Genomic DNA, 27,207 nt, shown 5'->3' with positions numbered 1-27,207 from the left:
ACAGTTAGATTACAGTTAGCTGTGACGATGGTAGTTTCATAAATTTAAACTAAAGAGCTTAGTATTATATAGATTAATATTGTAGGAATATTTGTGGAAAATTGGTGATGGCTATAGCTATAAAAATTTTACAGTAGCCTCGCTAGATTATTATGTACTTGCTGTAAATTTTGTAGCCCAAGAATAGGATGATAAATAGAGTAGCCATTATCCTTGCTTTATCATATATAGCGTAAATCAGCATTAGAAGTAAGAATACCTATAGTTGCTATAATAATAATGAATGACATACTTCAAACTTGTTATCGGTAACAATAGATAGCTTAGTACCGTGGTCGGTAGCACTAGCTTAGTAGTTAAACAGATGTACTTTTATTTTAAAAGTTGTTGTTGTTATATTACTAAGCACTGCACCATCATTTCATGCATATAGATCATGGGCTGGTAGACTTCATGCCCATCGACGAGCAGAAGTATGATGAGGTGATTGAGAGTATGAGGCGGAGATCCTCGTGCAGGAGGAAGCCCCGAAGCCGTTTGGTGCTGACCTTACTGACCCGTCGTCTACCTAAGACAAGCTCTAGTGCATAACCCTTATTTTTAATGATCACTCAATATATATGATGTGCATTTACGTTACAGGAATGTTATGAAAACTGCATGCATAAATATATCTACCTATAAGTCCTACTAGTACAGGTCGAGTAGCTGCTATGCTCAGGATATCGGTAGCGTAAGTAATATGCCGTTACTCACAAGTAGGTGATAAATATGATCACTCAGGATAACATGTGTAAAGATAAATGGTGATCGAGCAGGGATATAGTTTGGGTATTGGTGGACGTAAAGGGTTGTGTCCTACGGCCAATAGGGCATAGCTCGGTTATATTTTTTCCCTGTTTGTGTCGATTAAGGACCGGTCGTTGCATAAGTCTCTAGGTAAGTTACAGATCTATTATCCCGAGCACATACTTGTGTATGGGCATAGAGAAGACTTGTTGCATCCGGCTCTTTCTGTGGATCCGGCTCTTTCTAGATCGACTGATGGGAGGCGGGGTGGTGGAGGTCCTTGCACCACACTGAGTCCGGGACTCAGGAGTGGGGGCTTAGAGTCCAAGTTTGGATGGGGACCTGGACACCTAGGACAGAAGAGTGACGGGTTGGTCCTGCTTGTGCCTGGGGTACAAGCGGAGCATGTGTCTTTGGGGCACCCAGCTGAGCACATTGATTCGCAAATCGCCAAGAAATCCGGTATGGCTTGTCTGCGGTCTAGCACCGTAGTAAGAACTAAAAGATAGAAGATGATGAATTAGAACTAATTGCTTAACCCTTGCTTGAAAGTAGAACAGGTGTTTATGTAGACTAGCTAGATAATAACTTAATATGGCTGATAATAATAACATAAATAAGGACTCACTATTAGTATTGCTTTCTGCTAAAAGAAAACCAGCAAACCATAAAGCTTATCATATTCTTTGAAGTCGAGAAATTATTCCCACTAGTCGGATAAGTCTTGCGAGTATATTGTGCACTCAAGGTTTATTTATCCCTATTGTAGGTGATGCTTGAGAAGTACCTTTGTGTGGAGGATTCTTCTGGTGGGCTCAGACAGAATCCTCGTTACTATCGCTAGATGTTTATTTAAATTCCGTTGTTTATCATTCTGCACTCTGACATTTGGTAATGTAATAATGTACTTTTTAAGAACTTCTGATGTATGAAATAGACTTGTATTGCAACTCGTTCTCATTATTGGATCCTTGGGAAAAATGTGGATCTTTTGAGTTCTCCCTTGGGGTGTGCCCGATGGATACCGCTCGTTGTAGTCTGTTTTCAGGGTGCTTAGTGTCTGGTGGGAGACGAGCACCTCCATAAGCATGCTATTTTAGGCGATTCTGCCACAGTTGGTACTAGAGCCAATAATGGTTATGAGTTTCATCACTTTTTTTCAAAAATTTAAAAATTTGACCAACAAAAGTTTTGCGAAAAGTAGGATACGATTAAGTTAGTTAAATAAGTATAAGCCCTACTAATATGGTCTATCTAGGATAACGACACTAGTTTATCTAATCAGTTTTCTACAGGTACACTGACTTACGTTGCGTAAGAAATCCCTTGGTATTGCGGAAAGTGAGTGTGCGATGTGCTAAAATTTTTACGAATGCCGCTATATTCCAGCTTGAGTGAACATATAGGTCAAAGCATGCATCATGATAATAGCATCTTACTTAAACCGAAATCCCCCTACACGTATAATTGAATTAGTAAATTGATAGGACTAACTAAAGGAATGCTTTAATAAATATGCTATCATTCCTCTAATTCCTTGCTTCTAATTGAGAAGGTTGTTCTAAATGGATGGTTCCTATCTCTTACAGATGAATCTAAGGTCTAGATACGGGAGCACCAGTGCTGGGGTGGCTCACGGTCTTGGCGAGGGCCAAGGCGAGAGTGGCCAGGCCCATGAGCACAACGGGGAGAGCCATGGGGCTCCACTTTTGGCTCCTCCTCCTCCGCCATCGCCACCTTTGATGACTCATGTTGAGATGATGGCGGAGCTATTGGTTGCTCATTGTGAGTCAGCCCGTGCCATGGAGATAATGGCACAAGTTGTCGTGGGCTTCGCTCACGGAGGCCACAGGGGCAACGGTGGGAACGAGGGTGGTGCCCATCGTCCTGAGGGACCCTCCTCTTACTAGGACTTCCTCAAGACCCACCCACCCACCTTCACGCTGACAGTTGAGCCCCTGGATGTGGAGCACTGGCTTCGTATTCTAGAGCAGAAGTTTCTATTGCTCAACGTGGCCGACGAGCAGAAAGTGCGCTTTGCAGCGCAGTAGCTATTGGGGTCTGCAAGTGCATGGTGGGATACCTTCCATGCCATGCAACAGCCTCATCATCTGGCAACCTAGCAGGAGTTCACCACAGCATTCAGAGAGTTCTATATCCCTACCGGTGTCATCAACTGAAACTTGACTGAGTTCCTAGAGCTACGCCATGGGGAGTATGACAGTGATGGATTATGTTAATAAGTTCAATCACTTGTCCTAGTATGCTGGCATTCATATGGACACTGACGACAAGAAGAAGGACTGCTTCTTTCGCGGTCTCTCTTCCATCCTTCAGGAGAAGTTATATACGGTGAACTATCAGACCTTCAGGGCACTGATGAATGCCACCATTGCCATGGAGGGTTTTCAGCGGGAGTCCTAGGTAGAGTGGAAGAGGAAGCGGGTGGCTGTAGGGTCTTCTAGCCACCCTCATACTCAGAAGGTACAGATTGTCCAGTGGGGGCCCTATCAATCATCAGGCGGGCCTTCGTTTTGGTAGCCCTAGCAAACTTCTCAGACTTCTTCCACATAGTATCGTGCTCCCACGCAGTAGGTGCAGCCCCAGCAGCCTCAGGGACAACAGGTTCCACCTCGCCAGGGATTTGGAAATAAGCCTAGTGCTTGCTTCAAGTGTGGCCAAGATGGCCACTATGCCCAAGCTTGCCCCTAGAACCAGCCAGCTCAGTCTACTCAACCATCAGCAAACTCTAGGCTTGTCAGGAGGACCGTAATCAAGAAGAAAGTGCCCAGCAGATCCGAACATGTGCATTTCACAGATGTAGATCAGATATTGCAGCAAGAACCGGTGATGGCTGGTATATTTATCATCGATTCTCATCTAGCTTATGTGTTGTTTGATTCTGGTGCATCACATTCCTTTATAAGCATGGGATTTGTAGATCGGCACAACTTACCACTTATGGCTATACCGTATGCCTATAGAATCCGTACTATGGGTTCACAAATGTTCATCAATACCCAAATGGACACAGTAAGCTTGGTATTATCCACCCACACTTACCGCCTACAGTTCATGGTAATGCCTAGGTAAGGCATTGATGCTATTCTTAGAATGAACTGGTTGCGGGTGTATGGGGTAGTATTGGATATGAAGCGGAGAAGTGTCGAGTTACGGCTTTTGTCTTCTGAGGATAGGATGTCTCTGCTTGTACCCTCAGACCCAGTCTTACATATTGCTGCCCATGCTGAAGCCTCTCCTAATCTTACCCCCATCTCTGTGGTTTGTTAGTTACCGGATGTTTTTCCTAAAGATCTTCCTAGGTTGCCACCGGACAGAGAGGTAGAATTCTCTATTGAGCTAGAGCCTAGTACTGCCTCTATCTCTAGACGCCTATACCGTATGGCTCCAAGAGAATTGGTAGAAATGAAAAAGTAGCTGGAAGAGTTGATGGAAAAAGGTTTCATCTGTCCTAGTTCTTCACCATAGGGTTGCCCAACTATTTTTGTGAAGAAGGATGGTACTCTATGGATGTGTGTGGATTACCTCCCTCTTAATGTGGTAACAGTTAAGAACAAGTATCCTTTGCCTCGCATAGATACTTTGTTCGATCAGCTTGCTGGTGCCAAGGTGTTCTCGAAGATTGATCTCCGATCAGGATATCATCAGATCAAGATCAGACCATATGATATACCAAGACAGCTTTTTCTACTAGGTATGGGCTGTATGAGTACCTAGTGATGTCTTTTGGTCTCACCAATGCTCCTGCCTTCTTCATATACTTGATGAATTCAGTCTTTATGTCGGAGTTGGACAAGTTTGTGGTAGTATTCATGGATGATATACTGATTTATTGCAAGAATGATGAAGAGTATGCCCAACACCTTCGGATAGTAATGTCTCGACTAAGGGAACACAAGATTTATGCCAAATTTAGTAAGTATGAATTTTTGTTAGATCAAGTGCAGTTTTTTGGGGCATGTGTTGACACCTAACGATGTTTCAGTAGATCCCAGCAAGGTACAAGATGTGTTGGATTGGTAGTCTCCCAAGTCTGTGCATTAGATTCGTCAATTTCTTGGTCTAGCTAGGTACTATCGGCATTTCATCCTGGATTTCTCCAAGATAGCCCAGCCACTGACCAAACTGCTCCAAAAAAAGTCAAGTTTGATTGGAGCCCTGCTTGCGAGGAAGCTTTCCAAACTCTAAAGATATTTCTGACCACTGCTCCTGTGTTGGCCCAACTAGATATTGATAGGCCCTTTGATGTATACTATGATGCCTTGAAGACGGCACGTGCTCACTAGGCTCGACCATGCCTGGCTGCTCTGCTCCTCCTTCAGCGTGTCCACCCATGGCTGCTGCTCGCCGTCGCGTCGCTAGAGCGGGCGCATGACCATAGCATCGTGTGGTGCTTCACCAATTCAATCAGGTTGTGCCTTGAGTAATAGTTGACTTAGTTATCACGCTCGCACAGTGGTTTCGTCGGTGGAGTCGCGGGTCACTGGAGACGCCATCGCTGTGCTCGCTGGGAACCAGAGTCACCCCATGTTCGTGGCCGACCGTCTTGCCGAGCCTCGTGCCTTCGCCCAGTCCATCCGTCACATTGCGGGTGAGGTCCTCTTGCTCCTAGGGTAGCTGGTTGGCTCAATTAGGGCCGAAGTTCACCGGAGCGCGTGACCGTCCCCGGTGGACGTGGGTAGATGCCGTTTCCATGGCCGACGCGTTTGAATGTAGTAGCGTTTAAATAGGACTTCTACATTGTTTAACGCAGCCTGCAGATGGTCACTGAGTAGTTGTAGAGGCGTTCGAATAGGTGGTTTCGCCGGCGTCGGGCTACCACGGCTAGACACCGCCGCGACACGTGGCCACGCCTGCATGGTGTGCTATTCTCGGCGTGTGGTGTTACCTCAATCCATTGCGCATGGCATGAGGAAGCTCGTGGGGATGCTGGTGTGTGCCGAGTGGTCGGTGGTCGCCGGCGTTTGGTCGGTGAGGTCGCGACTCTGTTAAGTTTGGCCAGGGACATCACGACGTGAATTTGAAGTAAACCAAGGGGCTAAGTGCTAGAGTCAGTGAGAGGAGAGAATAGTGGAATGGACTGCGTTGCCATTGGATGGGAACCCGAGGGCCCTTTTGCATGATGTGGCGCGCGTGGGCTGATCCAAGCTGGGCCGCGACGGTGCGCTGCATGAGTGTGCGCGCGGGAGTCATGGGTTTGGCCGGAGCGCTCGCGTGGGCCGCGGAGTTAGAAATCAGTTTTCTTATTCTGTAAATTTGTGCATATTTATTCAATATTAGTTTGAGCTGAACTTTAATAAATTGCAGTAAATCGTGTAGATGTCCAAAAATATTGAAACCAATTTTGTTAGGTTCACAAAATTACCATCTACTTGTTAGTACAGTTAGATTACAATTAGCTGTGACGATGGTAGTTTCATAAATTCAAACTAAAGAGCTTAGTATTATGTAGATTAATATTATAGGAATATTTGTGGAAAATTGGTGATAGCTATAGCTATAAAAGTTTTATAGTAGCCTCACTAGATTATTATGTACTTGCTATAAATTTTGTAGCCCTAGAATAGGATGATAAATAGAGTAGTTATTATCCTTGCTTTATCATATATAGTGTAAATCAGTATTAGGAGTAAGAATACCTGTAGTTGCTATAATAATAATGAATGTCATACTTCAAACTTGTTATCGATAACAATAGATAGCTTAGTACCGTGGTCGGTAGCACTAGCTTAGTAGTTAAATAGATGTACTTTTATTTTAAGAGTTGTTGTTATATTACTAAGCATTGCACCATCATTTCATGCATATAGATCACGAGCTGGTAGACTTCGTGCCCGTCGACGAGCAGGAGTATGACGAGGTGATTGAGGAGTATGAGGAGAAGATCCTCGTGCAGGAGGGAGCCTCGGAGCCGTTTGGTGCTGACCTTACTGACCCGTCGCCTACCCAAGGCAAGCTCCGGTGCATAACCCCTATTTTTAATGATCACTGAATATATATGATGTGCATTTATGTTACAGGAATTTTATGGAAACTACATGCATAAATATATCTACCTATGAGTCATACTAGTACAGGTCGAGTAGCTGCTATGCTCAGGATATCGGTAGCGTGAGTAACTTGCCGTTACTCATAAGTAGGTGATAAATATGATCACTCATGATAACATATGTAAAGATAAATGGTGACTGGGCAGGGATGTGGTTTGGGTATTGGTGGGTGTAAAGGGTTGTGTCCTGCGGCCAACAGGGCATAGCTCGATTACACTTTTTTCCTGCCTGTGTCGATTAAGGACCGATCATTGCATAAGTCTCTAGGCAAATCACAGATCTATTGTCCTGAGTACATACTTGTGTATGGGCGCAAGAAAGACTTGTTGCTCTCTTGTCATGGATCTGGCTCTTTTCCAGACCGACTGATGGAAGGCGGGGTGGTGGAGGTCTTTGCACCGCACTGAGTCTGGTACTCAGGAATGGGGGCTTAGAGTCCAAATTTGGACGGGGACCTGGACACCCAGGACAGGAGAGTGATGGGTTGGTCCTGCTTGTGCCTGGGGTAGAAGCGGGGCGTATGTCTTCGGGGCATCCAGCTGGGCACATTGATTCACGAATCGCCGGAAAATCTGGTACGGCTTATCTGCGGTCTAGCACTATAGTAAGAACTGAAAGATGAAAGATGATGAATTGGAACTGATTGCTCAACCCTTGCTTGAAAGTAGAACAGGTGCTTATATAGACTGGCTAGATAATAACTTAATATGGCTGATAATAATAACATAAATAAGGACTCACTATTAGTATTACTTTCTGCTAAAAGAAAACTAGCAAACCATAAAGCTTATCATATTCTTTGAAGTTAGAAAATTATTCCCACTAGTTAGATAATTCTTGCGAGTACATTGTGTACTCAGGGTTTATTTACCCCTGTTGTAGGTGATGCTTGAGAAGTATCTTTGTGTGGAGGATTCTTCTAGTGGGCTCAAATGGAATCCTCGTTACTATTGCTAGATGTTTATTTAAATTTCGTTGTTTATCATTCCGCACTTTGACATTTGGTAATGTAATAATATACTTTTTAAGAACTTCTGATGTATGAAATGGACCTGTATTGTAACTCGTTCTTATTATTGGATCTTTGGGGAAAATGTGGATCTTTCGGGTTCTCCCTTAGGGTGTGCCCGACGGATACCGCTCGTTGTAGCCTATTTTTAGGGTGCTTAGTGTCTGGTGGGAGACGAGCACCTCCGTAAACATGCTATTTTGGGCGGTTATGCCACATTTGATCCCAGAACTTGTCGCTACTCGGCGACCAGGTGCATACCCGTACCCCTATGTACACCACGCCGGCACCGGCAGGCGACGGCGCTCAGATTAGCGTTGGCATTGGCCACACACTGCACATGCTTTTCCGTGTATTCTCAAACTTTTTGAATCGCCTACGGCATGCATGCACACCGTGTACATCCTTCGTTCGTTCTGGTTAAGTATTTGAGCGCCAGGCATGGCAGGGAGAAGACACTGAATGGGTGACGGTGAAGTTCGGTCGGAGAAACCCCTCCGTCGACGACTGGATCGTCGTCTTCTCTCCGGCTATTTTCAAGTAAGTTTAGACATATACAAGTTTATTAATATACTCGTACTAGATTGTAACACATCAAAATCGCTATTATATATGTGGTGGTATATATGCAAAAATGCAACTCGTCAGCTACATGTCCTAACCCTTGGCCAGCAGAACCGTCGTATCTCTGCACAGCACCCATCAAGGTCACTAGCTAATTTGCAAAAGTAGAGTATATGTGTAGAACCACGGAGCCTAATCTGTATCTTTCTTTCACTGAAACATCATGTGTTGCTGCATGGGTGTCGTACGTGCAGTATCAATACGCCAACTACTCGGCAAACTACATCTCCTGGGGCAAGGGCAGTGTCCGGTTGCAGCTCATCAACCAGTGCTCTGACTTCGCCTTCGCCCTCTTCACCGGCGGACTCGACAACGTACGTGATTCAACAGGACCATTATCGCTTCTATATGTATCAAAGTTGCTACGTACTCCATTATCGACAACCTAATCTATATCAGACTGCCGGGACACACATATACTAGCTGAAGCTTCTCTGTAAAAGCTTATCTGGAGCTTCTAAAAAATGATTTGTATTTTTCTTCCATACATTTGCATTGCCATAGCTAGGTTCAGTGTTTTATTTTTATGGAGACATTCTAATAAACATCCTATTAGTTGTTGCCAATTAAGGATGTTTATGAAACTAGAATAGTCTCCCGGTTTAGTACTTCTCAGTTAGCTCTCGGTTTAATAATTCTCATATTTTGACACCACCGGCTTCCTATGCGTTGTAGGCAAAAGATCCTGCATGAGCGCCGTCACCACCGCGGCATGCGCGCGCTGCTGCCGCTGCCGCCCGCGCTGCTCCTCGCGCCGTGCCTGATGCCGCCGCCTCGCGCTGCCGCTATGGTTAGGTTTTGGGGGGCACGGGTGACTGGCGGTGAGGGTGGAGTGCGGGAGACGGGGTAGGCGTAGGGACGAGCAGGAGGACTAAAGGAGGAGATGCGCGCCGTGGCAGGAGGCGGAGCTCGGCGGAGCATGCCCAAGGGACAAGCGGGTTAATGGGCAAGACCCGAACCGATTTGTACTCCGACGGTTCATATATTTAGTTGGCTTGATTCGACGGTCCATGTGATTTTTAGTTATATATTCATGGTTAGATTTACATTTCAAGAACATGTTTATATTTACTCAAATATTATATTTAAGTTTATATATACGGCAGCTTGTGCATAGCATTTGTGAGCCTGCAACACCGAGCTCTCCGTGACCGTGCTAATTTCATGAACTTTGCCTTTTCGATTAATTGTCACTTTAACATCGGTATTTAATTTCACAGTATCATTATCTTATCGTACGATCCGTGTGTTTTTAGTATAAAAGTTTAGCTGTCCCGTAGCAACGCACGGGCACGAATCTAGTGTGTCTAAAAAACTAGAACGACTTACAATTTAGAACAAATGCAGTACATTTATATGATTGTGGATAGTAAGTGGTCTTTGTTTGAAGTCAATGGTTTCCTGCGGTTCTTTTTTTTTTAAAAAACTTCTAATAATATTTTTTTTGCCGCGTGTTTTTGAAATTCTAGCAATCTAACAGAGGAGCGTTGTTGTAAACTTAGTAATCGTGTCGAATAGACCTCCTTCGATCAGCAAGATTGTGGATAATAATGGAGGTTTCGCTATGCAAGTCTTGGGACAGCTTGATTATTGCTTGTACTCTCTCTCTCTCTCTCTCTCTCTCTCTCTCTCTCTCTCTCTCTCTCTCTCTCTCTCTCTCTCTCTATATATATATATATATATATATATATATATATAAACACAGCTCCTACTACTACCATAAAGGTCTACTACCATGAAGGAGAAGATTAAGTCTGCATGCCATGGGCAAAAGTTAAGGTTCCCTTTTTTTTTTGAGGAAACTAGGTTCCCAATTATTAACCTCACTCATAGGGAGCAGTACTTAACAGCTAATCTTGCGATGGTGACATATGTGTTGTTGTCCTATTTACCTAATTAAGCCAGTTTTAGTTGATCAAAAAACATTTTTTTAGTTAAATGCTCATGTACCTCTTTCGAATTTGTATACGTGTAAATTTTGTATCAAAAAATTTCATTCTAATAGATCAACATTCGGTTAGTCTGAAAAGAGACAATTCTTCATGTACCACTAAAAAGTTTCAATCCCTTATGCGCCATCTCATGTATACGACAGGGACCCCAATTGTATCTAACATGTGGAATCCAGTGGCATTGGTGATTATCCCGAAGTATATATATATATCATTGTAGCCCTTGGTTTTCCTCTAATTTACTGCAATATTACCCCCACAGTTGGTTTTTTTTCATGGTACTAGGTTTTTTTTAACTAAAATTTTCTATTAGACGTACTCCCTCCGTCCCAAAATAAATGCACATCTAAAAAAATTAAGTTTGACCAAATCTATATAAAAAATATAAAGATTTATAATATCAAATAATAGTTTTAGATTAATCACATCATATATTTTTATATTAACCATATTTAGAGATATAAAGGTTAATATCATTTTCTATAAATCTAGTTAAACCTGAGGTCGTTTGATTCCTCGAAGCGTGAAATGTGCACTTGTTTTAGAACGGAAGGAGTATACTGCTTTTTTCTGTTGTTTTCGCTTATACCATTTCCTAACGATTATTCAGATCCCAAGTCAGCAAATAAAACTTCCCTCAAGAAATACGACAGATAGAGAGAGGCCATCAAAGATCACATGATGGTTAATCCTTGTCTTACAATCCGTACTTTTCAGCTTGTTTTTTCGACCGGAACAATATTTTTCTCTCACAGCAATTCAGCCGGAACATTGTTTCGGCTTGTTTTTTCAGCGAAGCGAACGGGGTCGTAGTAGTTTGCTACAGCATGTTAACTACTAGTAGAACCCAAATAAACATTCTCTGGATCATCCAGCTGATCCCGTGTCTGACGCAAGAACCTTCCTCTGACCGGCAAATAGTGATCAGGTCAGCCATGCGCTGCCGCTGCTATACAAGATGCCAAGCTGATTACTCAACGGGAATGAGACTAACAAAACCATTCTAGCCCAACACGGCCAGGCAGAATTGTCTAATGCACAAAGCTAGGAACATTTGGGATTAATCAATGGATCAATTGGTCAATCAATTGATTAACATATCTAATCAGTAGCTAGAGGACGCAAACCTAACCTAACAACCAGCCAAGCCAAGCTAGAGTTAAGTTAGTTAACCACACGCTAGTAGACCGGCCCCTAGTAGACTAGTACATGGGGTTTACGGCTGGCTCACAGCTCCAAGCGTTGGCTTTTTGCTCTGATTGGATCCTGCTAATACTGTTCAAGCACCGCTACGCGTACCGGCGGTTCGTCCCACGTACAGGCTATAACACCCACCGACACGTGGGGCCATCCTATATGGGCCCTGCGTGCCAGTTGCTGTACGTTTTGTGGTTTGGGGAGGCTGTTGGTGCACGGAGCTGGCTCAGACAAGTGGCGTGGGGCCCACCCTCATGTGAGAACAAACTGTTTGATTTGATTTCTTTTGAGGCTAATAATGTCTCTGGGCTCAAATTTTCCTAATGATACGCTTTGGACATCAATCATTGAGCTCCATGAGATGAATTCCCTCTCTCTCAGTAGTTTAATCAGGGGGGCCCTTTATAGCTAGTATTCCCTATCATCAGACCATGCGTGCCTCGAGTTAATTTGCACTAGCTAATGCCTAACCTAATGAGAATCCAAGATCGATCCATCCTTACCCAAATCCAATAACCAAGGCATGCATGCTTCTGTAAATAATAATAATCTCCCTAGAGTTATTAGGTCGGTAAGAAAATATAAAAAATTGATCGAGGTCACAAGTTAGTTGCCTCTTTTGATAATCCACAGAGGCAACATTATTGCCCCAATAATAGATGTATGTATCACAGGGCCTCCAGTTGACTATTATGCATTTTCAGGCCTAGGATTGTGGTGTATACAAGCATAGATCATCTATGAGGACTGAGGACTTGTCAAATTACCGTGAAAAGGCTATATTGTCCCACTTGTGTATTAGCCATGTGGTTCTATAAGAGGTTGTTGGGTCCTGATGGCCCATTTTGGAATGTGTCCATAGAAACGGTTAGATTACAGTAGGTGGAGTGCATCATTTTATACAGGCGGCTAGAGGATTCTCATATAAAATTCCTTTTGTCAACTAGGCCAGAGGCAAGAAATAAAATTCTTAACTTGCTGGGGTTCTTGATCCACCACTCTAGCTAATTCAAGCTTCAGAAAACAAAATTGGCTATGCATTGAGTCTTCGTAAAGGAAAAAAAACACTGTTATGAAACAGCTAAACAAGAATGGTACACATGGTAGAGGCTGGAACCTTGTTCCATTATTTAAAAAAAGAACGGTACACATGAAAATGATCTAAATATTTTGTATTAGTGCAAGTCGGTGGTAGGCATAAGAAATGAAATGATTCATATAGTTATACAAAATCTTATGATCAAACTATGTGCGGGACCATGTGAATGTGAGGCCACTTGTCAACAACTATTACCATGCTGGTCCGTTGAAGATTTGTTTCTTATGTAGAAGGTACTATATTGACTAGTAGTTGCATGGAAAATTACACACAGGTTTATCAACACATGACCATATGTGTCCCTTGAATTGTCTTTGCAAAGAGAAATGTTGTCTTGAAATTAAACTTCCTGAGGGGATCAGGCATATATATATCATGCTTTGAATACCGGGTCTTGGCTTCTATGTAAATGAATGAACCATATAATTTTGCCTGCTAGAAGAAAGCTTAAATTTTCCTAGGCCGTGTTGTGCGGTAGGGATATGCAAGATCACTTCGAACCGTCGTGAACAAAACTAGCGCTTTCTTCGGTAAAAAGCACTTATTAAATCATTGATTATTCCAAATCGCCACAATGCCGAAGGGCAATTTTTCCCCTTTCTCCAACAGTTGCCATTGATTTGGATCGTTAAAAAATCAAAAGTAGGGAGAAAACATGCACTACAGAGAAAAACTAGGTAGAAACCTCAACCCGTGAAGAAAAACTAGGGAGAAACCGGCAGATAGAGAGTGTGGAATGACACGAATATATGTTAGAGCATCTCTGAGACTCTTTCTTAAACTCACTCTCTAAATTATTATATATAGAGAACTATTTAAATAAAAATCATGCTCTCTATATCTTTCCACTCTCCAATAGATTCTTTATACTTGTGCGCGCTCTAGGGATCGAGTCAGCCCCGCTCTCCATCTTTGGCTAGTGAAAAATCTAGAATAGAAGATCTTGATTAAAGATGTTGGATGGTATATTTAGAGATCTAATTTAAAAAGTTGTTGGAGGGTATTTTTTACCAATACCTCTATTCCTATCAATTAAAAGAAACTCTTAGGAGTTCTATGGGAGACCAGTTTTTCTCTCTCTCTTTTTTGTCAAAAAAATATTTTTTTGGAGTTGAATTAAGGAGCTTGATTAAAGATGCTCTAAGTTTGCTAGTAGTGGCATGAGGCATGACGTTGTTATTAGCCCATCTTCGGTTTCGGGTCTCTACTCTCTAGGACAAGCAATCTCCATGTTCCACCTAATGAACAACTAGGTCACAGCATTTGCACCCCTTTTTCCAATTTAGAAAAAGACATCACGTTTTCCGTTGCTTTTGGGAATGATGACTGAGTAACCCTAATTAACGTGCTGGTTGATCGACCTATTGCTTGTAGGCTATAGCTCACACTAGCTAGCTAGTAGCAGGCCTGGCCGTGGCCGGCGGCCGCCCGGTCCTGAAAATACTCGTGGCGGCCGACCTAAACGGAACTTCCAATGTGCTGAACTATCGCATAGAACGTGCTCCAAAAACTACAAACATTAGTACCCGGCCGTGTCAAATTTTGTGTGAGAATTTCTCGATCGGACTAATGAAATGTCGGTAACCAATCTGTTTTCGAATAAATTAAAATTTGCAGACTCCAATAGTTAGAATTCCAAGTGAAATATATTTCATTATTTTTTCTGTAACATCCGTAGCCTCAACATGCACAGGCGTTATTTATGATCAAGGCAGGATCTGGGTTGGATGGACTCAGTCGTGCATGGTGTGGCGTCTCAGCTGCCGGCCGGGATATATATATGTTCCTGTGCCTGGGCTGACCTTTCCAGCTGCACTGCACATCACAGTTGGGACACTCACAGCAAGTCAACACGTGGCCCCGCCGTTTTGTCACGCCTCCCTGTACAACAGCGACATGGGCCAGCCAACGTCTTCGATCTATACGTGCACGTTAACACGGTTCGTTTTATTTGGTCTTGGGCTAGCTGTTCCACTGTGCGCGGCATGGAGATGAACCGGATCATCATCAATCATCCTCCTCCATTCAGGCACCTTCCAGATCCACTTATTCATAGCAAGGGCACTTCCTAGATTTTTTTTTAAAAGATAGACGTTGTATTTAGTTTAGGGTCCTTATTAATAGCCAATTGTATAGTAAAGGTTGTAGAACAGCTACAAGCCTACAACACCTACAGCACGGCCTGTCTATATATAGATCGAGATGAACCGGATCAATCATCCTCCTCCGTTTACGCACCTTCCAATAAATCTGTTTATTAGAGATGGCGCACTTACTTGGCCCAAGATAGACTTTTTTTTTGTGAGGATCCATCCTTAACATTAGTGCCGCAGAGGCCGTAGAATTTTATATTTCCTCCGTCCCAAAACAGATGGCCAAAGGAAGTACATACATTGTAAATAGTGGAAAGAATGTTAAAAAAATGAGCTAAGATCTTTGTAGGAGTGGTCAAAGCGTGTGCCCACGCTATGTGATGCTAGGCCTCCTTATTTTGGTATATGTGCTTAGCTAGGAGCACCGGCCCTAACTGTTGTGCGTGTTGAAGTTTAAAATATCACCTTGTCTCCTTTGGTGATAGGTTGGTCAGCTTCACCATGAAATGCCGTTGGGCTGGATAGACGAAGGCGTCAAAGTCCACGCTGGCACGCTGAACTGGCATGACACGCTAGGGAAAATGGCAAAAATATAGCTGAGTTACTGTTTTTTGGAGCAATTTTGTATTTGACACAATAAAGCTAGAGTTGACCCCATATCGGTGGCAAATAATTAGAAACCCCTCGTCAATTGGGATGAAAGACAAGGGTGCTCGCTGTATTTTTCTAGGAGAAGCATAATTTACTATAGTAAACTCAGCGACGTGGCATTTGGAGGCACTCTCGAATTCCTGCCCAGTGTTTGCTACTGAGAAGTGAGAATCACGCGTGTGGGGACTGGGGACCGGACGAGCTTTTGGCTGGGCTTGTTAACCGACGGCGTGCGGGCCAGCTGAGCATTGATTGAAGGCCGGACGTGGCCCACCGGCCCAGCCACTGGACGTGGCGTTGGCCCACAAGCCCACAAGCACCTGCGCTCGTTGCATGGCATGTCGGGACTTGGAGTTGAAAGACCTTGTTCGGTTCTTCCTTTACCTCCTTCTCCGATACATATTCATATTTACAAACTATAATAATAATAATTACAATACGTATAACGTAACAAAGACAGAATCCCGGGTTCGCATTTTGGTTTTCCGACGGCCTCTGACGGCGCGCGCATGCACGCAGCAGGTACTAGCAGTTATGGGCGTTGGAAGTACGTGCCTGCTTCGCCTACCTCCTGCTCTTCTTGATCACGAGCTACACGATATATCGAACAGGATCCCTGACGACGGCGGATGACGGACTCATCATGCACATGCAGAGCAGTGATTCAGTGAACAGTGATCAACAGTGCGTGTCCGCTGGCTCCTCACGCCGGCCGGGCTGCTCCATTTATTGTTGCCTCTTTTCTCTCTGTTTATTTATTTATTTGTCAGAGAAGAAGTAAGTAGATTGGTCTGCGAAGGAAGGAGCTGCAAGTACGAATGAACGTCGTCATTCAGAGGGTTAACTGACGGGCCATGGGCTATGGTTGAGCCAGCTAGCTACGGAGCAGTTTCTTTCCGTGTAGCTAGTCTGCGGTCCGATCCACCATCGCATTCGCATTCGCATGCACCGTCGTGTCATCGTGTGGTATATATATATATATATATATATATATATATATATATATATATACTCACTCCGTAGTAGTACATATATTTCGTCTTCATTCATGGACAGAGAGATGGATCGGTCCATGGATGGATGATGATTCAATCCCGCCATTATACGAGGAATACTACTGATTGGTTCCTTGTGAATCGGTTCTCGATCGGCACAGCCCACGTGCCATGATTTGGGTTATACAAGTTGGCGACCAATCGTGTTACAGTGGGCACGTAGGAACGTATAACAGACGTCATCGTCGGACCGAGGACGACGACCATTATTCAACGGACGCCAGCAATTAGGGGTGCACTGTCTCACATCTCTTAGGGGGGAATACCCATTTTCATTCTCCAACTCCCTTCCGAATTCCCCGAAGAGTGTCATATTCGAACGCGCACTCAATTTCAGTTAAATTAAAGTCGGTTTCCACGGATTCAAACCCTGCTTGACTATTCATTGACGAGGTATGACAGTATGACGTGCCACGTAGCACGAGGGAAGAGATTGAAGCCAAATGAAACAAATCGATCCAAATGGTCACTTTGATGGTTGAGAAATGAAATTGAACCCCGGAAAAAAAAATCAAGGACAAAAATGTCTATTATTCTGTCCTATTTCACCAACACTAGCAGTATCCAAAGTAGTATTCACATGATTTTTTTTCTTTCTTCTCCTCAAATGAACTATATATAGAAGCCGGTGAATCCTTTTTTTTTTTTTTTTGCTTCAACAACTTCGGCTTCTTGCGATAACATAGCAATAAACTACAACCGTTTAAAGCACTACAAAAAAAGTCTTAGGGTCGAACACTTGACCAGAGCTTAGTTTGGTCTCGGATCTGGAAAACCATCTCGATCGTTTAGAGTGAAGGAAGTATTATAAGTTAACTTTAGGAATCTGTACCCACTAAAGTCACAGAGAATTAAATAGATCACCGGCCCTAACTACATAGCTAGGCTCATTTGTGTTTGGCCCAATAATAATAGGGAAAGAAGCTATTTTTCTCTGCCTCATGGGCCTCAAATGAAGCCCATAATAAGAATCATCAAACGAGTCCTCGCCAATATAGTCAGCTGAAAATTGCTACCACACTCGATTCACAGGATAGACCAGGAGACCACAATGGGCTAGAGAGGGGTCATCAGAATTGAAGCACTGAATTGTGGCAGCAATTTGATTTGCTCTAAAACTACAATAAAAGGCTGATATAAAATTTCGTAAGGACCTATAACTCGCCACGAATAAACATACAAAATTCGAGTAATCAAGAAAAGCAGGAGCTCGATCAGGCAATAGATAAACACACCCAGAAAATAAACAAGGTAAACTCATGAACGAACAGTTAGATTAGTTTCCGTTTTAGCAGGAAATTAATCTATGAGCGAAAAAAATTCAATACACAAACATTAAAAACTACTTCGAATCCTGGTCACAAAAAATAAACCTTCCGTTACTATTTGCATTATATATAGACGGACGAGACTCATCAACAGGGCAACAGCATAGCAAATCAACAACTGATCGATCGAGTGACCATCGCGATCTCTCCTCTTTGTTCTTTGAGAGACGATCGATCAGCCATGGCGCTTAGCTTCAAGATGCATGGCCGCCTCCCTCGTCGCCGCCGTCCTCCTCTTGGCCACCCCACAAGCTCGAGGTAGACATGCGCATGCATCACACGATTCTTGGCATCATTGCGTGCCGTCGTCGTCGTTTCAATGCATGATTCAGTCCTAACCTGACCTGACCATCACGCATGCCAACATGTGTGTGACGTATAAACACTAGTACTAGGTTGCGCATTGGAGGACGATGAGGTGGTGCCGGACGACATGGTGCCGGTGCAGAAGCCGGCGGAGCAGGTGGTGGTGGCAATCCCCGGTGGCGCCGGCACAATAATGGCGGGGTCGTCCATCTGCCTGCAGTGCCAGTGCTGCTCCAAGTCGAGCCCTGGGACATGTCAGATGACCACCTGCTGCTCCAGCTTCAAGTGCGACCGCGGCGGCAGGTGCAACCTCGTGCAGGACAAATGCGGCTGCGGCGGCGCCAACTAGTCGGCCGGCCGCCGGCCGTCTACTTGACTGGCATGCATCGGATCGATCGATATATGGGAGTTTTAGGATTTTGCCTAGTTATAATGGTCTTGGATTAAACATGCAGTCTACCACTGCAGCTGCAGGGCACGAGTAGGAATTGTCAAACTCCTTGTGTCTTTAATTCTAATGTTGAGAAGAATAAAATGAGCACAGAAAGTGCCTTTTAAAATGTGTGTCGTGTATAATTTTTTTTTGTGGTCAATTATTAAAACACCAGCAACGCGCACATAAAAGCTCATAAATCTTATGTGTGGTTTTGTTGCAATTTGTTGGCAACGCAGATGCAACAGATCCTCAATGTTGTTAACCAAGAAGTTTTGGCACCTTCATGGTAAACTTCAGTACTTCACAAACTAATGGTCTTGCCTAAAACAAAGTGGTTTTTCTACTGTCACCACTGTTGACTACAAGACGAATGTGGATCCTATGACATCATGCTTCTTGACATCGTTGTTGACATACGAGAGGCAAAAAAGACATATGAGATGACAATGCCTGCCTGTCCTTTTTATTACATTTTTAGGTTAAACTGCTGCTTCAGGTAGAAGTTCTTAAATTTAAGTTTCGAATTAAATTTTCTTCTATTAAATTAGAAAGTTTGTAATTTCAATTTCAAAATTGTTATATTCAAGTCGCCAGTTGTTTTATTTTCAATTTTAGCTTCAAAGTGCAAGTACCTGGCCACTCAATAGTTGGATGGGAGGGAATCTCAATCTTCTTCCATTTAGGGGTACGTTGTTTTGACAATCTAGGGTCCTCTTTAACAAGGCTTTGGATTCTTAAAACGGTGAAGCTAAGAAAAATCACATTTTTCTGACTTCGGCTTTTGGTTTTATTGTTTTTACTTGGTTTTGGCTTTGTAATCTTGAAAGAGTGCCCAATTGACTGTAGAAACAATCTATGTATTATGAAGCACAACCACTAATGATCATGCTAAAACTGTATGTTTTTTGTCTTATATTGTACCATAAATTTAGAATGTCTTTGCCACCCATTAAAGGTAGTAAAGTTGAAATTAATGATAGTACCTATATTTTTAAGAGGTGCTAAAATTTAGGCCATGTTTAGCAGGATTCTCTTTAGCTTTGGCTCCGTGCCACAGTACTACACGAGCAAGAGACCTAGAGTTCCAATTCATTTCGCAACGAGGGAGAAAACAGCTCCTATGAATAGTGATGCTACAGTTACTGCGTAGAAGAAGCCATGAGAAACCGTACCAAATAGACCCTTATATTAGTTGTACATATGTTTTACAATGAGGTACCGAAATTTATACTGAATCTACATATTTTCTACAAGGAGGTGCCAAGATTTGCACATGATACCTCTCTAAGGGCCATAAGAAAGCTTGGAAATAGATCAAATATGCAGAAATTGATGAGTACATATTTTTAAGGCCCGTTTGATACAACTCTAATTATAACCAAAATCAGTCTGTACATTCTACGGTGAAGCAGTTCTTTTTACCTTCAGTTTGTTTGGATAGAGAAATGTTTGATAAAAACAACTTCTCCTAGATGTGAAAAACCAGGAGAATAGCTATAACACCCTTATATTTTTTTCTTTTTTTTTCTTTTCTTCCTTCATTATCTTCTTCCCTAATTTATCTCTATTTCTTCTTTCTCCACCCTATCTCCACCGCACGGCTTCCCCTCACTTGACTTCTTTTTGCACACGGTATGTGCCCCTCACTGTGTCTCCCTTTCCCACGGCCAGCGTCTGGCCCTTCCCTCCACGCTCGGTGTCCGCTCGCCCTTGCCCCGTCTTTGCCCTCCCCGTGTCAGTGGCCACCTCAGACACGTGCTAGCGTCTGCTCCTCCCCTCCTCATGCCACCCGGCGTTGCCCCTTCCGTCGCCACATGTGTCCAACCTCCGTCCCGCGCCGACGTCCTCCTTTCCCACATCCCTCCACCGGGGCAGTCTAGACCATGCCCTTATGTTGAGGGAGAGAGAGAGAGAGATGACGTGCTTGGAATGCCATTGCTGCCTCAAGAACACCAACCCGCAGGTGTGTCTACGAACAAATGGTCGATATGTACCCATGTGGCTCGATTTATGATGAGTGATTGTCAACGCGAGTAGCGTTTGAGTTGAGTTGGTGAACTAACCGAGGCGTGAGTTTGGGTTGTGCAACATGTCACTTGGATTGTGGTGCGCAGGTATGAAGCTCGGAGACTGTGGTCGACGGCCAAGGTGAAGGTCAAGCGGGGTTGCGCCGATGGATTGGGAGCGATGAAGGACGGATGCCGGGGCTTGGACCGAGGGACTAGAGAAGCCGGGTGACTGACCGTGGGTGGCTGACACCTGGGGCCATCAACAAGTGCAAGAGTACATATGAAGTGGACCGCATTGACCAAGTCAAGATGACGGTCCAGCAAGTCAAGCGGAGGCAGAGGAGGACTTGATGGCCGGGCTGTCAAGGAAGACAGTGACACATGTTGAGTTCGTGGGGTGAGCGCATGGTACGCTGCCCACGAGTGGTTTGGTGGTTTACGCCCGTTTTGTTGCTCCGTTTGTCCATTTGGCCTTCTGTTTCTTCTGTGAGGTTCTTGCTGTGTTCAAGAACTTTTCTCAGCTCTCTAGTCACCAGTTGGCTTGAGAGTTTCGAGTCAGACTCTTGCTTCTCCGCGATAGAAGTGGAGAGCACCGTCTTAGGTTTTTGTTGTTGTGTTAGTGCTTTGTGTGTGTTGAGGTGTGCTACTGTGTTTCTAGTGAACATCCAGCCATCACTTGGCTCGAGGGCATCTCGCTTGGAGTGTTTGGTGCTTTTGGTGGTAATTTTGGGACAGTGGTCATTTCGAGAGAAAATTTGGATTGACTCCCATTCACCCCCTCTGGTCGTCTAGTTCGGTCTTTCAGTGTCTCATGAGTCACGACGTGCTGCTACTAGAGGATCTGTGCCTCTGTGGTGAGTCCGTCTGCTCGATTCTAGAGGTGGCACTACTGGACTCAGGTTCTTTGCCGAGTGCCTGTGACACTCGGCAAATCCCCATATACACTCGGCAAAGCCTTTGCCGAGTGTAACCCTTGGCAAAGATCACTCGACAAAGCCGGTGACGGCAAAGGCTCTTTGCCGAGTGTCTTTTGTCGGGCACTCGGCAAAGGCTTTGCCGAGTGCCCGTAAACCACTCGGCAAAGAAAAGTTCCTTGACAGCGCCAATCGACAGTGACGGTCGCTTTGCCGAGCGCCTCACGGGGGCACTCGGCAAAGCCCGCTCTCTTTGCTGAGTGTCAATCGCACTACACTCGGCAAAGGTGGCCGCTTTGCTGAGTGCCTAATTGGCGGCACTCGGCAAAGGCAAGGAGGCTTTGCCGAGTGTCTGACATGTAGCACTCGGCAAAGGAAGCGAGGCTTTGCCGAGTGTCTTACGTGTGGCACTCGGCAAAGCTTCCCTGCCTTTGTCGAGTGTCATGGTCATAGCACTCGGCAAAGCCTCCCAACTTTGCCGAGTGTCTTGGTTATTGCACTCGGCATAGCTGGGAAATTTGCTTTTTTTGTATTTTTTTGTTTATTGCATCCACACATACATATATCACACAACCATCACATATATATCACATATCACACAACAATCACATATATCACACAACCATCACATATAATCCATAACCATGACAAATATCATCATAAGTTGTCCACAAGTATCACATAGTCCACAAATATCATCCAAGTGCTGCCACAAGTGCCACCATTCACAAATAAGCATCACAAGCACAAGTCCATCTACCTCTATTGTTAACGGCCACTCCACCGGTCCCACTGCGACGGAGGTGTGCCCTGAGCTGGAGGTGTGCCATGAACATCATTCGACGCCGTCGATTGCTCCTGCACAAAAGAGAAGTGATTGCATGTGTGAGACAAGATTTAAGGTAGGTTCTAAAAACTTGAAAAAAAGCAACATATAAGTGTCAGTTCAAAATTTTGGCAGCACCTCCCCTGCACGGTGAGGTGTCCAAAACCTACAACAAAACAACGGTACGATGACCGACAACCACATATGCATATTCACGTATCATGGTGCATTTGTCTCAACATATCATTTGGATTCACATTCATATATCCATATCCACATTCACATTTAGATTTAAGGTAGAGAAACTCACGGGAGTGACAGCAGGATCATTTGGTGGAGTGAATATCATCGGTGGTGGAACATAGCCTGAGTAAGCCCCAAGACCTTGAATATACTGAAACATCTGCTCCATCCTCCGTCGATCCTCCTCAGCCCTCGCCTCAGCCTCCTCCCGTCGCCTCCTCTCTTCCACCACCTCGGCCTACAATATTTCACCCCAATGATACAACGCAAAGCAAAGGTACGTAAAAATCAATGAACGATGAATAAAACAGAAATAACCTTGAGTGCCTGCACCGTGTGCTATGTACAGTCCGGCCATGTGCGTATGGCTGGGCTCGAGCTCGTGCTCCTTGCTCGAATCTCGGAGAGAGACCTAGTACGGGCCGGGTCGATTGCGCCGTTGCCAATCCACTACCGCCCGTGCTTCTTCCCTCCTCCCAACCTCATGACGACTTCTCCATCAAGGTCCTCGGAGGTGGGATCGTACTCTGGCCCATGGACCTCCCTTGCCATCGCTGTGTACTCAGTGAGGCGGGTGTGGACGGACGAGTTGCTGTACGCCTCGGGCGGGTCCTCTGGGTTGTAGTGGACGTCGTACGTCGCCTTGCCCTTGTGGGCCATTGCCCACGCCTCGAACTGGGAGACGGGCGCGCCACCATGTGACGCCGACTGCGAAAAAAACAGCAGGATGGTTAGAAATTTGCATAGTTGAGCTTTATAATAAAGAAATGGATTCAGCGTACTCATTTAGCTGCGTAGGCCGGGAAGCAAGGGAAGCTATTCTGTACAGCTACAGCCGTGGATTCTCTGGTTTTGTTGCGTTGCTCAATTCAACACATGCTGCCACATTGTCTGGTAAGGAGTTATTTGTCAGAACATACCTCGTAATGCACAGTTCGGTTCAAAGTAAGTAACAGTGCCGTGAACTTCGTAAAGCACTAGTAAAAACTAGTAGTGTCTTACTTTACATGCTTTACTGGTACTTTACATTCTTACCAGTGCTGTGAACCGAACGTAAAGTACTTTGAACCGAAAATTGCTAAAGCGGCAAAAGAAAAGTGCTGAAAATGAGCACAGTTAGTTTTCAAGATCTTAACTATAACCATTCAACTGTGATTGCAATAATTATGGAAAATGTTGATCTGTTGTTTCAGGCATGACCAAAGATGTCGTAGCTAGAGATGGAAAGTCTCCGGAAGATGTAGATGTGGTAGCTAGAGATGTAGATTACCTAGGTACTGCACAGGAGGCCGGGCGCCGAAGCCTGCGTCGTCGGCGCGCAGGGGAGGGCGCCGGGTGCGGGACGCCGGGGGGCAGCCGCGGGAGCCTGCGTCGTCGGCGCGCGGGGACGGGCGCCGGGTGCGGCCGAGACGAGTCCAGGCGGCGGGCCACCGGCGGGAGCGACCGGCGTGGGCGGGCGGGCGCGCGCGGGGCGGCGCGCAGGCGCGGCGTTGCGGGCGGGGTGGCGTGCGGGGCGGTGACGGGGGCGGCCGGCGGGCCAAACTTTGCCGGTGGAGGCGGCTTCGGGGCCGCGGTCGGCGGGCGAGCGCGCCAGGCGCGAGCACGGCGGGCGGGCACGAGCGGGGCAGCGCGGGAGAAGGCGCGGCGGCGCGAGGATGACGGGCAGGGCAGGAGGCGGCGCTGGCAGCGGCGGTGAGGGAGCTAGGGGACGGGAGTGTGCGTGCGTGCGTGAGTGTCGGCCGTGCCAGTTAAGTCCTCGGTCAGGCCTTTGCCGAGTGTCCGCGATCCAACACTCGGCTAAGCCGGGATTTTTTTTTAAAAAACCATTAAAAATCTTTGCCGAGAGTCAAGCCTATCAGGCACTCGGCAAAGACTATACTTTGCCGAGTGCTAACCCTAGGACACTCGGCAAAGATATTTTTTTTAAAAAAACTTTTCTATTTCCTTTCCCTTTTCCTTAACCGTTTTTTCCAAATTTGTTCCAATACACTTTGAAAATACCTTGTCAAATTCACTCAACAATGCAAATTTGATGCTTCAGCGAAAAATAGACCATGATTTCATGTAGTTATATCTCAAATTCCATTTATATAATTGCAATTAAAAATTAATAATTATCAAATGGATCCAAAAATCACTAAAATTTAACATGACATGATCTTTGATGTCTATTGGCTATACAAAAAGTTTCGGAGTCAAACCACAACTCGACCGTTACTTTCACTCCAAATCTTACCAGATCATTCTCAACCATCATGAAACTTCTTCGGAGATGTTTCGGTTTGTAAGCAATGTACGTGACAACTTATGCGACACCTTCTCAATTTTTTTACCACAGCCTCCACATATGATATCATGACATCTTATCAAATTTCATGATTTTCGGACTTTCTTTACTTTTTATAGAATTTAAAAACCATTCAACCACACGCTCGGAGTCGTGTTTCTGAAATAAGATGTTCGAAACCCCTTATAATCTTATAGGTAAGGCCTCAAACTGGGTTGAATAACATGAATATCAATTTTATACTCATTTTTTCCAAATATTTGAATCACTTGCAGTTCAAATTTAACTTAATTCAAAAAATTGCTTGAAATGCAATTAATTAGTTAAATATAGAAAATAAATTCAAAAATACACCAAACTTAAGCATGGAGTACCACATGTGGTATGTGGAGATGTGAAAATTTTTGAAGTGCAGGAGTAAAAAAAAATTATACTTTGCCGAGTGTCTACTTTTGCCGAGTATTCCATTTATACACTCGGCAAAGAGCTGACGACGGCAGGCTAGTTTAACGGCGGGCCAAAATTTGCCGAGTGTGAGACGTTGACACTCGGCAGTGGCATGTCAGAGCACTCGGCAAAGAGGACGTCTTTGCCGAGTGCTGATCGGGAGCACTCAGCAAAGACAAGCTTTGCCGAGGGTCGTGTCTTTGTCGAGGGTTGGAGTTTGGGCACTCGGCAAAGACAGCCTTTGCCGGGTGCCCGATATAAAAAACTCGGCAAAGTTCTTGGCACTAGGCAAAACTTACGATTCCGGTAGTGTGGTCTCCTGTGGATGCAACCACTGCGTCCCTCGTGCTCATCATAGTCATCGCCCTCCTCCTCGGACCGACTGAAGCATGTATCGTTTTGCACAATATACGTGGACCTTCAAGTGGGGTGCAAATAAATCCAAGGCAAATAGTATAATCCATTCAGTTTTGATGTATGGGTGGTGTTAATCCTTGTGACTGTTTAACGAAGGCTAAATGCTTGGCTTTTAATATGGGTGCTTGTAATAAGAGCAATTAATTAAACGTTGGCCAGATGACCCATCAAAACCAGCATGCAGCGCTACAGAAATTTAGTACACAAACATTTGTATATATATAGAGATGGACGAGACTTATCAACAGGCAACAGCATAGCAACATCCAGCCAGCTGTCACTTATTCTAATGTTGAGAATAAAATGTGCACTGAAAGTGCTTTAGATATTTTCGTCTTGTTTAGTTCCACCCTAAATTTTCAAAAAGTGCTACAGTACCTATTACATCGAATGTTTACGGCCCGTGCATGAAGCATTAAATATAGACGAAAAAAATTAATTGCACAGTTTGGTGGGAAATTGTGAAACGAACGTTTTGAGCCTAATTAGTCTATGATTGAACACTAATTGCCAAATAAAAACGAAAGTGCTACAATAGCCCCAAATTCTAACTTTCTGAAACTAAACACGCGCTTTTTTTGTCTTATATATTGTACCATAAAATTTAGAATTCTTCACCACCCAGTGAGGGTACTAAAATTTAAATTAGTCATAGTACCTATTTTTTATGAGGAGGTGCCGAATTTTTTACTGGTTGTACATTTGCTTTACAAAGAGGTGCCAAAATCTATACTAATTGTAGATATTTTCTACAAGGAGGTACCAAGATTTACACATGATACCTATCGATACCTCTCTAAGGGCCATAAGAAAGCTCGTATATTGACCAGATATTCAGAAACTTAGTACAAATTTACATATATCCAGCAAGCATTGCCAATTATCCCATCCCTCCATGAACCTAAGGCTCGAGGTTAGAGCATCTCCACCAGATCTTTCTCCTTCTCTATCCCTAAAATCTTGTAATATAGGAGATTAGGTTGCTCTAGTAGATCTCCTTTCCCTATATCTATTAGAGACATCTCAAAACCTAAGGAGACACTGGCACCACCTGTATACATGGGTCCCATGCCAAATTGTCGCATACACCCCGCTGCCTGCCGGACCCATGAGGTCGCGCCTCGTGTCACCGCCTCACCGCCTACTGGGCACCCATGGCTAGGCCTTGCCACCGTTCCAGGCTCCTGAGGTCGCACCGCCAGCCGCCGAGATCCTGAGGTCATGCCTTTGCTGCCCATCGGTCACCACACCCACGCGACCAGGCCTCGTTTCACTGCCCGTGACTTCGTGAGGATCCCGAGGCTGCACCGTGCATCGTTGGCTACCCTTTTATTGTTCGAGGAGAAGTGGATGAAGAAGAAAAATGCCCGTTTGACAAGAAGTTGGGAAGAGGAGAAAGAAGATGGATTTGACCTTGACATGTAGGCAACACGTGTAATAATGAATAGGGATGA

At 44.5% G+C, this 27,207-nt stretch overlaps 1 protein-coding gene and 1 pseudogene across 1 annotated transcript; both read left to right on the top strand.

The window, feature by feature from the left end:
- The first annotated feature begins 18,049 nt into the window (after positions 1 to 18,049).
- On the top strand, positions 18,050 to 18,523 carry LOC136549029 (uncharacterized; annotated as a pseudogene).
- A 5,274-nt stretch (positions 18,524 to 23,797) lies between these two features.
- On the top strand, positions 23,798 to 24,298 carry LOC136549028 (uncharacterized). Its single transcript, XM_066540343.1, has one exon. It carries the CDS (start codon positions 23,798 to 23,800, stop codon positions 24,296 to 24,298), a length of 501 nt encoding a protein of 166 aa, XP_066396440.1.
- Positions 24,299 to 27,207: the final 2,909 nt, after the last annotated feature.

This window comes from Miscanthus floridulus, chromosome 4 (genome assembly GCF_019320115.1).
Source record: "Miscanthus floridulus cultivar M001 chromosome 4, ASM1932011v1, whole genome shotgun sequence".
NCBI lineage: Eukaryota > Viridiplantae > Streptophyta > Magnoliopsida > Poales > Poaceae > Miscanthus > Miscanthus floridulus.
This window is presented reverse-complemented; position numbering and strand designations above follow the sequence as displayed.